At 36.1% G+C, this 17,894-nt stretch overlaps 1 protein-coding gene across 1 annotated transcript in view; it reads left to right on the top strand.

The window, feature by feature from the left end:
• Positions 1-5,607: 5,607 nt before the first annotated feature.
• Positions 5,608-17,894, top strand: part of LOC106053445 (uncharacterized) — a 68,782-nt gene continuing 56,495 nt past the window's right edge. The window contains exons 1-5 of the mRNA XM_056031275.1: positions 5,608-5,844; positions 10,246-10,340; positions 10,923-11,097; positions 13,564-13,793; positions 17,071-17,164. Coding sequence (XP_055887250.1) covers positions 5,766-5,844; positions 10,246-10,340; positions 10,923-11,097; positions 13,564-13,793; positions 17,071-17,164 — 673 coding nt within the window. The 5' untranslated portion in view covers positions 5,608-5,765. The remainder of the gene's footprint in view (positions 5,845-10,245; positions 10,341-10,922; positions 11,098-13,563; positions 13,794-17,070; positions 17,165-17,894) is intronic.

Here is a 17,894-nt window from a genome sequence, read left to right as displayed (position 1 = left end):
CGCAAGTCAGCAGGGTTTCTGTCCAGGGCTTTTGCAAGAGAGGATTTAAGCCTCTCAAGCCCTCACTCAAATAGTTTGATGATGATGAGGAGGAGAAGTACAAATTTGAATTTAATTTAATTAAATGACTGATCCAAACTAATTGATACAATTACATTAGTAAAAGCTTTGAGTTTGTTTTTTTCTAAAGAATTTTTAAACTTTTTTTTCTTTTTGTGGAACACCTGTTGAACACGTGTTGTGTTTACGGAACAAAGTTTGGGAATCACCGGAGCTAAATTATGAGATCAAATCTATTTACGGCATTTATCTAGAATACTTTATTAAAACATTTGTTTATATTCAACATAAAATTCTAGACTCATTATCACTAACCAAACGCTGAATAAGGCAACCGGAATTAATGACACACACACAGGCACACACACACACACACAGGCACTTTCTCCCTACAACCGTTGATACATCGCACAGTTACGGTACAGCTAAACCCGGATGAACATTATACATCTGCTCTTGCCACATGCCCCTACGTACGTCGTGTTGCACGCTAGCGGAGCCGCCTTTGTAACACTTAAGTCTGAACCGCTCCTGGAAGCCATCTCTTTTCTTCACCTTAAACGTGTGTCTGAAAGTTCACCTGTAGATCTGTACTGGGTCAACCTTAGTTAGCACCGAGCTGTAATGGACCGGCTATCATCGCTGTGAGATTGGGATTTCGCTTGCAGACGTTACTTAACTTGACAGCTTCCGGTTTGTTTTATAGTGACACCTTCTTCTACTGAAAGAAAGGCGCAAAGATTGAAGAGTTCTCACGTTAAAACAGCAGACACACCCAAACAATGTCTGCCTGAAAGTAAAACTCCTGGTAGTCAACAAAGATAATTTCATAAGTGTTTACGTTTTTTTTAGGCAGTATTGTAGATAAAAAGTGATTCACGCATCCTTAATTCTCGGAATTGTACACATTGCCATTAGAAAACATTTGGTTTTCATAAGCATTAAAAAAAAACAGTAGTTTATTTTCCTACAATGTATAGGCACTTGTTAAAGATAGCCCGCCAACCCAGCGTACGACGCCAGACACAAAGATAAAAGAGCATTTCTTATTCCATATGCTAGGATGAGTTTGTAATAAGAGCTCCGTCTTCCTTAGTGCCACAAGAGCAGGGAACGGGTTGCGCAAATCAGCCAGGTAAACACCTGACTTGGTAGAGTTGAAGTGTATGATTAATTTGCACGACGGGGTCAATACTTAGACTTCAAACGTTGACGTCTGTAATTTGGATCTTATATTGATACATTTTTATAACATCTTATAGGCTCTATTATTCTATCTTAATAGATTATCATGAAGGCGCGGTAACAGAGCGGTAATGCGCTTTGCTTCCGAAAATGGAGTCCCGGGTTCGAATCCTGGTGAAGACTGGGATTTTTAATTTCGGGATCTTTGGGCGCCTCTGAGTCCACCCGGCTCTAATGGGTACTTGACATTAGTTGGGGAAAAGTGAAGGTTGGTCGTTGTGCTGGCCACTTGACACTCTCGCTAACCGAAGGCCACAGAAACAGATGACCTTTACATCATCTGCCCTATAGACCACAAAGTATAAAAGGGGAACTTTAATAGAGTATCATAATATTTTATGCTATACAATATCTTCTCATGTTAAATTTTGTTCCCCTATATCTTTATAATTTGTAATCAAAATTTATGTTATCACATTTTATTGTTTCGTATATTATTTAGTAAATAGTTTTTTATATATTACTTTCTTTTGTTAATATGTTATTTATTATTTGTTATATTTTCATATAATACATATTTTTCTAGTTTATATAATCGTGTTTTGTCTTTTCATCACTAACGTCACATTGAGTAAATATATTTCAATCCCAGACATGTCGAAACGTATTTTGTGTGAAGGCTTGTGGCACGTATTTCTAATGGAACTGCAAAGACATTCAGCCGGGGACATTTGTTTATTTCACTTTAAACATCAGCGCTTTATGCCTGTGGGCGGGGGAGGGGCGCTCTCTGCCCCGGGTAAGGGGGAGCAGGGGTGGATGTTCTCTCTGAGCGTGGGCGTGGTGGCAGCGACACGAGATCCAATTGTTTACAGATCGGCATTCCTGATGGTCGCAGGATCGTTTCTCACGTTGTCTTTAGTGGGGCGTCGACCGTTTCGTTTTTTTGGGGGCTGTGCATTATCCCACGTCATTTTAGAGTTTCCTTTTACATTCGTCGTGAGTACACTAATGCCGAAGTTTAAATATAGAATTGTTAAGTTGTACAAGTATTTATGTGTACATTGTTTTTGTTTTTTTTAAATATAAGGAACAGTCTCCACCTTCCAAAATCTTTTAAATTCTTTTTTTTTCCCTTTACTTTTTGTTCTTTTAAAGGTTTGAATCTTTTTGTACTTATATTTTATAAGTTTAGAATCAACATTTGTAGGACCTAAGTGCTTAGGTTTATAGTTAAACAAATAATTGGAACAGAAAGAAAAAAACAACAACGTCTAAAGAACTTATCAACTGTACATCTTTTAGTAGCAAAGTGTTTTCATTAATAACACAAGAAAAAAATCTTCGGCATTGTATTTTTACAAAGCTTATATCAACTCACTCCGCCTGTCTGTCTAGTAACAATTTTTTTACAATTTCACCCAATTTCGGATCAAAATGAAATTTTGCACCACTATTTCAAGTACCTGACAAAACAATAATCAATAAAAAAAAATTTACCAATTAGTTGATTAACTATTGGTAATTAATTATTTTGTTTGGCATCAAACAAGGAAAATAAAACGTACTTGACAGATGTGGTGGTATAAGTCGAATTAGTCCCCTTGAGGAGACTTGAGAACTGAATTCAAGCCGCCCAACATTTTTGAATAATATACAATGCATTTAAAAAGCAATCGCGGTAACATTAATGTAGATACCACTTTCTTCCCCTCTCCCTACACCTCGCTTTCCCAACTGGCCCAGACAAGTGAGAAGATATCAAAGCCCATTGAGAAAACTAAAAGCATGAAATTGCGCTAAACTAGAACAATTGCTAAAAATATTTCTAATCGCACAGATGTATCATTGTTCGTTTAGATTTATTACAAATTTAATTGTTTGACCGATCCAAACTAATTGATTCAATTTCACTTAATTTGAGCTTTCTTTAAAAGTATTTTTAAAAAATGTTTTTGTTGTTTGAATAATACGTTGGTACATAATAGGAAAAAAATCTGAAGGTTTATATTAGAGAAAGATGTCATTTATTTTTTAGGCTAACCTTCCTCAGTGTATACCTGAAACACCTCTTCCTCTATCTACCTCTTTCACTGTCTTATTTTATAAATTACAGACTCCTCTATATAATATATCATTATGTTTTATGTCTATCCATGTGTTAATCTTGTTTTCCATGCTAATTAGAGACTCGAACGCTTCTAAGTTGTTTTCTTGGCTGATTCAGACGTTTGTTCCATGCTTTGATGGCATTAAGAAAGAAAGAACACTTGTAGTTATTTGTCCTAGCTTATAGCATATGAACTAAGCCCTTAGTGTCTTAGTGAGCATTTTAATTTGGTTATGTATAAGCAAGTTAAAATTCAGTGTTTAACTTATGCTGCTTTACTTTTTACCTCTGTATTGAAGTGTCTTTTTGTCTGTCTTTTTATCTTACTCTCTTGCGCTAATGACACTGAACAGTGTTGTTATAACAAATGTGTAGCTCTTTCAAACGTAGCCCATTAAGGCCAATGAGAAGATTATTACTTTTAAAAAGTTAAAAGTTGTTAAAACATTGGGTCTCATAACACTATTACTAGTACAAGTTGAACATGCCCTACACCGCAGAATCAATGAACATGCCCTACACCGCAGAATCAATGAACATGCCCTACACCGCAGAATCAATGAACATGCCCTACACCGCAGAATCAATGAACATGCCCTACACCGCAGAATCAAATTATCTATGCTCTTCCGTTTGTAAGTTTCATTTAGTCTTTTAGTAGGCAGGCGTTCAATTTAGAGTCCTTGAAATTTAGTCTTTTAGTAGGCAGACGTTCAATTTAGTGTCCTTGACATTTAGTCTTTTAGTTAGCAGTTGTGAGTTCAATTTAGTGTCCTTGACATTTAGTCGTTTAGTTGGCAATTGTGATGTTCAATTTAGTGTCCCTGACATTGTTAAGTTGACCGTGAACATCTGCACTAGAGTTGTATCCCTCAACCTGACAGACTCATTTCTCTTGAACGACCAATGAGGAGTGACTGACAAATTGTAAAAACAATGTGCCAGCAAAAACAAAATTTTTAAGCGCATCTTTAGAAGACACCAGCTCAGGTGGAGTATTTAAAAAAAAAGAACGAATTGGCAGACATATACCTATATTTTGAAACAGGATCAAAGGACTTTACTCCTGACTGGGTGCCCATTACTAGGACCTTCATGAACTCGTTTAATAGAAACATTGTAGAAGGGAGGAGTCAGCGGGGAAAAAAAACATAGAAAAAGGAAATATCACCACCCAGAAATATTAGCAGCAGACGTTCAGAGCCTGACTTTAAAGTTAAGAACAGAAGCACAAACAAACATTGTTTTCTTCGCTATGGCAACTACTACGATGCATTACGCAAATGAGTTTGCCACGGACTCCAAAAAAAAAAAAAACGAAACATCAAAATCAGTTCACGTTGTTCTAATAAATCCGACAAGCCTCAATCTCCCTTCATGTTTTCTAGACGTCTGCTACCCAGACCTTGTACTTTTAAAACCGGAAATGTTGCAACATGGACCACCCTTGATAGTCACACACAGACAAAGAAACAAAGATCCAAAACAAGTCAGTGGTTATGTTGTGGTCACGATATTCAGTCTTCCTAAATAGACTAAAAAAACAACAACAACAACACAACAGCCACCAACAAACCAACAACATAATAACAACTACAGCTTGTGATGGGCCAGTGATACCACTCCAAAAAATGTAGACCAAATCCCACTCCGACGTTTACGAAAAATGTTTCTCCATTTGCTGTCTCATTGGTGTTTTTCAAACAATCCCAGATCAGAGGTTAGAGAGAACGCCTTTAAGTCAGCTGATTGCCTAAAACAAAGGGAAGCAATGAAGTCTTACAGAAAGAAAAAAAAATACAAAAGAGGGGCGCAAGAAATAAGGAAACCAGGCTAACGGCTGGAAGAAAAATATATAATGTGGTTGGGGGTAGGGGGGTGGTGGAGGTAAGCAGGCTATCAGGGCGATAGCTTCAACAACAAAGGGAATGCAAGACTTCACTTAGCCCTTGAGGGATGGGTTAGAGGTGGCCTAGGGTATCAGGGATCACTCAAACATCGGGGCTTAGTGACCCATGAACTTTACCCCGTTGTCTACTCCCCCCCCCACACACACCTCACACACACACACCTCACACACACACACCTCACACACACACACCTGCACGTTTCTTGCGAAGATCTACATCTCTACCCCACCTTGCTGTTTTATATCAAATCATTTCTGTGTGTGTGTGTGTGTGTGTGTGAAATCTCATCTGATGCACTCCTTCCCCCCCTCCCAATTTTTTTTTTTGTTGTTCCTGAAAGAAGCGCTCCCCTTCTAATACAATTGTTTTACGCTCACTTTGATGAGTGGAGCCGGCTCCAATAGGATTGTGTGCTGTTTTGTTATTGTTATTAGTTCAGATGATGTCCAAATGAAACGCTGTGATAACTAACGACCATTAAATTATAACATTCGTTTAGTATGGCTCCTAACTTAAATACAACATTGCTACTGTTCTATGTCCTTATTGGTTACATTGTACATGTTTTAGCAGCTCAAGGTAAGAACTATGCTACCTCATACATTAATTACCAAATTATATTTATATTTCTCTATATTTATATTTCTTATTGATTCTAGTATGTTTTTAATGTTTGGTCGTAATTTTTTTTCTTTTCACAAAGCTTATCTAATCATTCTGTGTGTTTGTCTGTCTGTCTGGTAAAATGCTTGTAAACTTTATGTCTCCCACTCCCCAATCTTGGATCAAGTTGAAATTGTACAGACAATACAAGAATAAAAAAAAAACAACCAATTAATTATTAAATATCGACAATTATTTTCTTTGGTATAGAACAAAGGAAAGAAATTGTACTTGACAGGCTCGGTAGTAGAAGTTGAATTAGTCCCCTATATACTTTGTGTAAAGAACTAGGTAATCACTTCAACTAAATATAGATAGCTATAAAACCGTATATTTTCAGTTCAATGTTATTAAAAGATGAATAGAAATTACAATTGATTCTAATTTTCGGTGATGTAAAAAATAACATCTCGGCCTCAGTAAATACATTAAAGTACACCAAGATCTGTACATGTAAGGACACCAAGATCTGTACATGTAAGGACACCAAGATCTGTACATGTAAGGACATCAAGATCTGTACATGTAAGGACATCAAGATCTGTACATGTAATGACATCAAGATCTGTACATGTAAGGACATCAAGATCTATAATGTAAGGACATCAAGATCTATAATATAAGGACATCAAGATCTGTACATGTAAGGACATCAAGATCTATAATGTAAGGACATCAAGATCTATAATGTAAAGACATCAAGATCTGTACATGTAAGGACATCAAGATCTATAATGTAAGGACACCAAAATCTGTACATGTAAGGACATCAAGATCTATGATGTAAGGACATCAAGATCTATAATGTAAGGACATCAAGATCTGTACATGTAAGGACATCAAGATCTATACATGTAAGGACACCTAGATCTGTACATGTAAGGACATCAAGATCTATAATGTAAGGACATCAAGATCTATAATGTAAGGACATCAAGATCTATAATGTAAAGACACCCAGATCTGTACATGTAAGGACATTAAGATCTATAATGTAAGGACACCAAGATCTGTACATGTAAGGACATCAAGATCTATAATGTAAGGACACCCAGATCTGTACATGTAAGGACATCAAGATCTATAATGTAATGACACCAAGATTTGTACATGTAAGGACATCAAGATCTATAATGTAAGGACACCCAGATCTGTACATATAAGTAAGGACACCCAGATCTGTACATGTAATGACACCAAGATCTGTAATGTAAGGACACCAAGATTTATACATGTAAGGATACCAAGATCTATACATTTAAGGACACCAAGATCTGTACATGTAAGGACACCAAGATCTGTACATGTAAGGACACCAAGATCTATACATGTAAGGACACCAAGATCTGTACATGTAAGGACAACAAGATCTATAATGTAATGACACCAAGATCTGTACATGTAAGGACATCAAGATCTATAATGTAAGGACACCCAGATCTGTACATATAAGTAAGGACACCCAGATCTGTACATGTAATGACACCAAGATCTGTAATGTAAGGACACCAAGATTTATACATGTAAGGATACCAAGATCTATACATTTAAGGACACCAAGATCTGTACATGTAAGGACAACAAGATCTATACATTTAAGGACAACAAGATCTATACATTTAAGGACACCAAGATCTGTACATGTAAGGACACCAAGATCTATACATGTAAGGACACCAAGATCTGTACATGTAAGGACAACAAGATCTATACATGTAATGACACCAAGATCTGTACATGTAAGGACACCAAAACTGTAATGTAAGGACAACAAGATGTATACATGTAAGGACACCAAGATTTATACATGTAAGGACACCAAGATCTGTACATGTAAGGACACCAAGATTTATACATCTAAGGACACCAAGATTTATACATATATGGACACCAAGATCTGTACATGTAAGGACACCAAGATCTGTAATGTAAGGACACCAAGATTTATACATGTAAGGACACCAAGATTTATACATGTAAGGACACCAAGATCTGTACATGTAAGGACACCAAGATTTATACATCTAAGGACACCAAGATTTATACATGTATGGACACCAAGATCTGTACATGTAAGGACACCAAGATCTGTAATGTAAGGACACCAAGATTTATACATGTAAGGACACCAAGATTTATACATGTAAGGACACCAATATCTGTACATGTAAGGACACCAAGATCTGTACATGTAAGGACAACAAGATCTGTACATGTAAGGACACCAAGATCTGTAATGTAAGGACACCAAGATTTATACATGTAAGGACACCAAGATCTGTAATGTAAGGACACCAAGATCTATACATGTAATGACACCAAGATCTGTACATGTAATGACACCAAGATCTGAACATGTAAAGACACCAAGATCTGTACATGTAAGGACACCAAGATTTATACATCTAAGGACACTGTAATGTACTAGTTTAGAGAGTAGGTTAGTTTTGTTAGTTAAATATATTGTGTATAGTTTTAGCGACGGTAAAAGTAATGACGTAGTAAGACAGACTAATGACGTAGTAGACTTAGGCGAACAAGAGACCAACATGGCGTTATGTTAGAAGTAGGCTTTGTTTTGAATAGTAATTGAATAGTAGTTAGTTATAGCGACGTTTTAGAAAGACTGGACGGATTTCCCAGTGGTTAATTAAGTCTCATTTTATAGAACTGAATGTTGTTATCAAGTATATCTATTTTGTAATGTTCTGTGGCTAATGTTAATTAATTATTGATACTTAGTCGAAGTCAGATTAGATTAGCCCACAACAACACCAAGATTTATACATGTATGGACACCAAGATCTGTACATGTAAGGACACCAAGATCTGTAATGTAAGGACACCAAGATTTATACATGTAAGGACACCAAGATTTATACATGTAAGGACACCAAGATCTGTACATGTAAGGACAACAAGATCTGTACATTTAAGGACACCAAGATCTGTACATGTAAGGACACCAATATCTATACATGTAAGGACACCAAGATCTGTATATGTAAGGACACAGGACACTACATGGTCAAAATAAAAATTAAATAAACTTATCACTGCCAAAAATCTCGCATGCAGTTCTACAGAAACAACCTTTAGCTGACAATATTAGGTCATAAAATCTACTTTAAAAAGTAAAAAGTACACAAATTGTTTGCTGACATGGCGTGCACTCTTGAAAAGTACTTTCTGTTGCCAATAGGATTAGCACTCTTGTAAAGTACTTTCTGTTGCCAATAGACAAATGATACACACTTAAAGTACAACGGCAATTCTTACGTTTAATAAGCAAGCCAAAGAAAATCTGAATAGTTGTAATGTTAAGCACGCCAATGTCGTGTCACTGGCAGAATTGCAAAGAGAGACTTTGAAAGATACAAAATGTCCCTGCTGTAAAGATTTGTTTTATGTCAAGCAGCAATAAGACTATTTCTTTGTAGTGGTCAGTGTTTCAGAAAATGTGACTGCAAAGCTAAATCTAATGTGTGCTTGTCACAAAAAGTAATTGCTATGGAATTCACAGTGTCCCCAATCTAAAGATTGCGCTAATAAGGAATTTGGCATGTTTTGTTTTTTTTTACATTCATTTCCTTGATAGTAATACTGTTTGAAACCAATTGATTCTTTGCAGTACAAGTCAGACAGAAAAACAAAGACTTGGCAGAATTTAAGTTATTGGTAAACATGCATGACTAGACCGAGATCTAGGAACCAGAGGCGTCGTGAGCAAAACGTGCGCCCGGGGCAATGTACTTCATTGGCACCCCCGCTTATTTTCCATGAATATCACATAGAAATATAGGCTGCGTGTGGCGCCCCACCCAGGGCATCTTGCCTCCTTGTCCCCGCCCAATGCTTTGAACAATTATTTAATGTATCTAACAAAACATGAATCAATTTTTAAAAAAAGTAACCAATCAGTCAATTAATTAAAGGTAATTAATTATTTTGTTTGATATCAAAAAGGGGAAATAACTTCTACAGTATTGACAGATATAGTTGTAAGAGTGTAGTCCTTGCCATAGATATTTTAAAAAAAAAAGGGATTTTTAATATTTTGTTTGTTTCACTTTAACGAGTGCCTAGTAGGTAATGTGTAATTTATGTAGGTAATGTGTAATTTATGTAGGTAACGTATAATTTATGCAGGTAATGTAAAATTTATGTAGATAATAAGGACATTATCTTGGAAATGTGGTTTGTACATGTGGAATGTCTCTCAAATAATAGATGACCCTCATTAATTTCCACATTACATCATTGTAACATTACATACCTAATGAACAGTAATGACACAGTTTCATTCTCTTGTCACAGAAAAACCAACATTATTTACGCCCTCCAAGTACTATGTTCAAGTAGGCGGCGTTGCTAAACTTCCTTGTATGGCTGCATCCTCTCAAGATACTTTGGTGAGAACAATTCTGTATATACTCGGAAATATAATCAATTAATTTCAATAAGTCTAGACCAGTCTTTTTGCCAACATGAGTTACGCGCTCTCCTGGGGCAATAGCTGGGCCTGTTGGTATTATTGGAAGGGAATAGCGCCATTATTATGCTTTTGAATTAGTAAGTACATCTGTAAGATAAGAGCAGTGGCGTAGCTAGGGTGAGGGAGGAATGGGGAGAATTTGAGAATCCCCCTGGCCCCCACTTGAGGGGGGCCCAAATGAGTATTCAAAATTGTATTTTACATTAAATATTACGGAAAACGCAGGGGCTCCGAAAGAGGTCAAGCCCCCCTGGCCCCCAAATGATCTCAAATTCCTAGCTACGACATTGGATAAGAGAAAGTCTCTCGGAGTACATAAAGTCTCGTAATGGGGTATTTTGCTGACAACGTGTAACTCTGGTCTAGACATTAAACGCAAGGGAGATTATTACTATACAAGATTAGTAAAATGAATGAACAGATTTGAAGACACCAAAACTTAAACAAGTTTAATTTGCTTTGTAAAGGAGGAAATATTATGTAAGCTTTTTTTTTCCAGACATGGTTTTCTAAGCGAGAGGATGCATATCTGAAGTCTCGATCTAGAACTGTAGTGGACCCTGTGGACAGAAAGTTAAGCTTAAAAATTATAGACAAGATCCAGCTTACAGACAGTGGACACTACGTGTGCTCTGATGGAAAGAAAAACCAAACGATAGAACTTATTGTCGTCAGTAAGTCTGTCTGTGTGTTGTCTGTGTCTTGTACAGTCTGATGTTCATTAGATATAAGTAAACTGTTTGACATTTACATTTTCTTTTATAATATTTAAAAAAAAAAGTCGTAGTTCTTGAAAAAAAAAGTGTCAATATATTCAGAAACCTAAGAGGCTGAGTGGTGAAGCGCTTGGTTTTCAAACCGAAGCGTCCCGAGTTCAAATCCTGGATTTTTAGGGCGCGTTTGAGACCACCCAGCTCTAATGGCCACCTGGCGTTAGTTGGGGAAAAGTAAAGGCGGTTGGTCGTTGTGCTGGCCACTTCACCCTCTCGTTAACATTGAGCCACAGAAACAGACGACGTTTACATCATCTGCCCTATAGATCGTAAGGTTTGAAAGGGGAACTTTACTTTATATTCAGAAACCTGGAATGGATTTAACGGAAGTATTTGTGACAATCTCACGTTTGAATGAAACGTATTGCTATACAATTGTCCTACTTTTTAATCTTGTTCAAAAGAAATGGAATGTGTATGAAACAAATGCAATTATTTAATTTAAAAAAAAGGAATTGGTATCCGAGGAACAAAAGCAGTCGTGGCCTCTATATTAAACACAACAATGTCAATGGTAAAATCTAATATTAAATAGCGTTGTTTTTTTTACATCTAACGTAACAGAACAACAGACAGACAGACAACTTAAAACCAATAGTTTCTTAAATGTGCTATAAAAAAAACCCATAGTCTCGATGTGTTTAAGAAAGATGTTCCCACACAAAGAAGTTTCATTCGTGACGGTAGATTTTTTTTCTTCTTAAAACTTACATCTCCCACAATAAGATGGTCTGTGCCTTATTTAGACTTAAAGAGCCCTAAGCTATTAAAGATTTCGGGCTCTTTTGGGGTCCATTATAAGTTAATAAATTCTATTTGAGAGCTTTATCTTGAGGGCTCTAAGCAACAGCTTGTGTTACCTATAGGATACAAGAATTTATAATTTTATTTTCTCTAGCAAAGTATCTCTGCGCCTGTGTATAATTTGCATGAAATCCATAGTGACGTATTACATGATGCCTAAAATCGGAAGGATATTGGTATATGCTATTTGCATATTTCATTTTGAAAGTGCTAAATACATTATAGAATTATTATTATTGTTCTCGGACCCACAGTTGTTAAATTGTATTTTAGTTGATTGTCTCGAAAGGCAATGGATGCGCCCAAATGAGTCACTGGTTTTGGCTTAATCTTGAGACGGGGCAGAATCTGGTGTGGCTAATCAAGCCAATTCTAGAACGGCAGACTATGCCACAATTCGAACATGTGTATTCCTCTGATTTAGGGCTAGCGGACAGGGCAGCTTTCTTTTTTTCCCTCTTGATTAAGGCCGCTTCAATTCTTTTGTTCTCAGCAAGGGTTGTCCCAGCACGCACAGTCTGTCTCCATGCACTCCGGTCTTTAGCTATGTTTTCCCACATACTTTCGCTGATGCCTGTGGCTCTCATGTCTCGCTTGCAGACATCTCTATATGTTAGTCTTGGGCGGCCCTTGGGTCTGACTCCTTCCACAAGCTCAGCATATAAGATATCTTTCGGGATTCTACCATCTGGCATGCGGGTGACATGTCCGAGCCAGCGTAATCTTCTTTGTGTCAGGAGAGCATACATGCTGTTCATATTGGCCAATCTCAAAACTTCCTGATTGGAGACATGGTCCCTCCAAGAGATGCCCATTATGCGTCTCAGGCAGCGCAAGTGGAAACTATTCAATCTGTGCTCTTGGTACATGTATGTTAACCAGCTTTCACTGCCATAAAGGAGAGTGCTCACAACACAGGCGTTGTAGACTAGGATTTTGGTCGCTGTGGTCAATTTACCATTTTCCCAGACGCGCTTGGAGAGTTTTGCCAATGCTGTGGTAGCTTTTCCTATCCTTTTTGTCAGCTCGATGTCTAAGTCTAGGCTACTGACAATTGTTGAACCCAAGTAGGTAAATTCCTGCACCACTGAAAGGATGTAGTTTTCAGTTTGTAATATAGGTATTTCTGCGACGTCTTGTGCCAGGATTTCGGTCTTGTATTGTAGTTGATTTACTACAATATGATATATATATATATAAATAAATAAATAAATAAACAAATATATATATATATATATACATATATATATATATATATATATATATATATATATATATATATATATATATATATATATATATATATATATATATATATATATATATATATATATATATATATATAGTAACCTAATTCACAAATTTTTAAATTATATTTTTTATTTTTATATTTTTTAAAAATTAACTTAATTAACTAAATCATTTTTGTTTTATACTTACCTCCCTTAAAACTTTTTTTTTGGAATCGCAAGAAGTAGAAAATTCTTCAGAGCAAGAAAAACAAGAAAGGAGGAAGACTTTTTTGAAATACATACATATTTTAACTAGTGCTTTATCTGATAGATCCATCGGAACCTTTACATGTGACGGCCAAAATGGTCAGACAACACGAAGCAATCATCAAATGGAATCCTCCCAAACGACACGCCAATCTGGTCAAGACTTACAGACTATTTGTCACTGACACCAGTACAAATAGAACCAAAGAATTTGAAGATACAAAAACCAAGCCAAACAAAGCGGGAGAATTTTTACTTCAGGATTTGTTTCCTGATAAAATCTATGAAATCTCGGTAAGTTTTCCTGGCCAATAACATAGTGTACATGCAAAGGTTACCTTAATAATAATAATAATAATAATAATAATAAGGCTTGTCTTCGAGTCCGAAGATTAATGAGAAATGCAGATTTCCCGTGGTTACCGTAAAACTATAAGAAAAGTACTTGAGATCTAAGGCAGTGATGGCCAATTTACGCACCCTGGTCCATATCTGGGAATGGTATATCTGCTTACATTTAGAAATGAAACCACAGTGCCTCGGTTTCATTTTTAAGTTACACGGTCTAGACAAGTCACAAGCTTGTCACAAAGAGGCTGGGCAACACAATTCAAATGACAAAGAGATTAATCTTAGTCAAATAATTCTAGTAAATAGATCTATTATTATTATTGACCTCCTTTAGGCGTAGATTAATCTTAGTCAAATAATTCTAGTAAACAGATCTATTATTATTATTGACCTCCTTTAGTCGTAGAACGACTATGGTTCATCTCGAACACTTTTTCATATAGCTGTGGAGCCCTATTTTAGAGAGACACTCCCGTCCACATATATTGCAGGTCAAGGTGGCCTTCTATGATCTTTGCAGAAATAGTAGGAACAGGTCTAGTCTACTAAGCGCAGGTTCTGTCAGCTGCAATCGAACCTTACTGAAACTTTGGCGAGAATCTTAAATTTCCATGGCTGCTGTCTGCAATCATTAGAAAACAACTTATGAAGATCTGTGGTTGAGGGTTAAAGCATTTTGAAAAACCTCGCTGCATTTGGAGATTTATCGCAGCCATACAAAATTACGTAGGCCTATCTCTTGAAAGAACTGGAAGTACATTAATGAGTTCTATAGAACAACAAACTTTCCAATCGTAAAGTGTCGGACATCGTCGAGTACCTTTCTTTTCTAACCTCTACTACGAAATATTATGTAGATTCAATACTACCCCCCCCCCCACTCCGATCTCTGTGGCGATAGCTTGCAGCCCTATGCGCCGAACGGCGCGAGAGGATTTAAGTCTAAATATCCCCCACCCCCGGGGCATGGGGAAAAAAAGCTATTTTTATTAACTAACCATCACACTGGCCACCCTTATTTTTTTTTTCTTGGCTTCACAAAGCAAGGAATAAAATGATGAAAGTGAACCGAGGTAACAGTTTGTCTCCCTTTGATTGCTGTTAGCTTACATCTATTTAACAGGTAGGGGAACTTTACAGATTTAGGCTGTAGACTAACTGGCTTTTGGTTAACCCAAAATATGTTCAAGTTTACAGTGCTTTTCACATTACAGTAGAAAACAACGGGTCGCCGTCATGCGTTTATAAGAAAGTCACACTAATGACATTCTGACATGCCAATAGTTCTAAAGGCCAGTGCAATTTAAGTTATTGCAAAAAGTCGTTCTTTCCGGGCCAGGAGGTGAAGAGCACGTGGTTCCGTTTAGTGGTCCAGGTGCTGGAGGCAAATACTTCGCCCTATATTACTGACACCACACGATGAAGGTAATACTTTGGTTATCTCCAGTGACGATGTTACTCAGCGAAGAGGGGCGTGGTTAGTCTCCCATGTTCTTTTTGCATAAGATTTAATAATGCCATTCATTTGCTTATACACCTAGAGCTGATGATTCACTTAACTATATTGTTTCTCTAGTGTAGACATCTAAAGCTTATTCACAGCCTTCCAAGTTGGTTGTTAGTTTAGTCTCAGACCCAAGCGCAGTAATTGTTAGATCTAGACCCCATGTGTCAACGTGGTTACCTTCAGACATAGAAACACGCGTTTGACGTAATCATTTTTTGTTTTTGAAGTAACGTCTGTATTTAATAAAATAAGACACAACTTACTTAAGCCTTTAGTCTCAGACCGAAATGGTGCTCCCGTTACTCTCAGACCCAAATGCGTCAATCTCACATAAATGACGTCAATGCGTCTATCCTACATTTTGTACAAGACCTTGTAGCCTATTACTAACTGGTCGTCAAAATGTTTGTCTCCGTGGCGTACATTTAGCTTAAAGTATGTTTAAAATATTTAAATGGAGGTAGCGTACATTTAGCTTAAAGTATGTTTAAAATATTTAAATGGAGGTAGCGTACATTTAGCTTAAAGTATGTTTAAAATATTTAAATGGAGGTAGCGTACATTTAGCTTAAAGTATGTTTAAAATATTTAAATGGAGGTAGCGTACATTTAGCTTAAAGTATGTTTAAAATATTTAAATGGAGGTAGCGTACATTTAGCTTAAAGTATGTTTAAAATATTTAAATGGAGGTGGCATACATTTAGCTTAAAGTATGTTTAAAATATTTAAATGGAGGTGGCATACATTTAGCTTAAAGTATGTCTGAAATATTTAAATAGAGGTAGCGTACATTTAGCTTAAAGTATGTTTAAAATATTTAAATGGAGGTAGCGTACATTTAGCTTAAAGTATGTTTAAAATATTTAAATGGAGGTAGCGTACATTTAGCTTAAAGTATGTTTAAAATATTTAAATGGAGGTAGCGTACATTTAGCTTAAAGTATGTTTAAAATATTTAAATGGGGGGGGGGGAATAAAAACCAAACTTCAATCTTAGGCTATAGCTACAACCTTGTTCTCCATTCAATTTCAAAATAGGAATGAACGGAATATAAAAAATAAGATCAATATTTCTGGTGTCAGTAACACAAATAACAGAAAAATAAAATGAAGGAGAAAAAGTGATTTCAATGATGGAACTAGTTGAACTCTCTTCTAAAAAGTACAATGTTTGTCAAGAAATCAAATATAACACAACCTCTAGGATATTACACAAGTCTTACAACCAGGCACGAAGTGTGACCGTTGGGAGAATTCTATATTTATTGTCATAAGTAAACGAAGCAAAATATCTTTTTTTCAGACTGCTTTGAAACAACTTAGATGTATCACTAACTAGACGTTTTATTGTGTAATATACAACATGTATTAAAATTATAAAAAACTGTACAAGCGGTATTAAACATCAAATTTGAAATAGTTTGAGGCTTTCAATAACTTTTACTGAAGTTAATGTTAAAAATTCGTTTTTCAATGATGTTAACAATTAGACTATAGACAGTCCATCACATGGTGGTATATTTAGGCCTACGACCAAATGTTGTTACCTGTTAATTGTTTTCACTTTTTCTTATAGGGGCCAAAGTTGGTCGTTTCGTAGACAAGACGTTAATGACGTTAGAATGTTCAGTTTTATTTGACCATTGTCAGAATGCAATGTCAGACTAGGCTGATTGAGATTTGTCCCATGCTAATAATACTTTGTTTTCCAGGTGGCACCTACTTTTATGGAAGGTACAAATGAGCTGCCTTCCATGTTTTACGGACCGAAATCCAAGATAGCCAGACTGGACACTACCAAACTGGGTAAGAAATTCCACGCAAGCATAATCAATGATTCTCTATTTAAATATATCTAACTCGCTACATAAAAAGGGCTCACTAAATCAATATGCACAGTCTTGGAAACCATTCTTTTGTACACGAATATAAATAGATTGTTGCTGAAAGTAATGACAAATGTACATTCACAAAATCATATATTATATGAAAATTCAGAAATTTTGCATTAAATCTAGGTCCATGAAAACTTTTCATCCCATCTATTAAGCTGTGAGTGGTTTGATAGTACTCATGATTTGCTTGCAATTCGCAGGTACTTATTCTTAAGAGTGCTCTGAGATCTTGACGTCAATCTATTGCTGTCACATATTTTGTTTTCTGCACATAAATACAGGAAGTTGCTTTGTAGCCATTCTCTTAGCACTAGAAATAAAATTTGGGAAATGTCCAAACTCGCTCGAAATCACACCAAGTGCCTTGCATTTAGTTATTTGACTTTCGTATAGTAAAGCATGTCGGAGTGTTCAGATTGCATATAATGAAGGAACTCCTGCAATAGTCAAAAGGGAATTTACAAAGGATGTCTTGGTGTGCAGTGCAGGAAAACAATATTATTTTATGGGTTGTTTACATTGACAATTTCAATTTCCGATATTTTAATTACATTTGGAGCTCTATCTTTCATAATGTTATATATTCCTGATACATGTACTTTCAAAATTCCTGGATCACAAATTTAAAGAAAAATGTCTGG

Source organism: Biomphalaria glabrata, chromosome 5 (genome assembly GCF_947242115.1).
Source record: "Biomphalaria glabrata chromosome 5, xgBioGlab47.1, whole genome shotgun sequence".
Taxonomy (NCBI): Eukaryota; Metazoa; Mollusca; class Gastropoda; family Planorbidae; genus Biomphalaria; species Biomphalaria glabrata.
The sequence above is the reverse complement of the archived record's forward strand: the minus strand, read 5'-3'. Positions and strand labels throughout refer to the sequence as shown.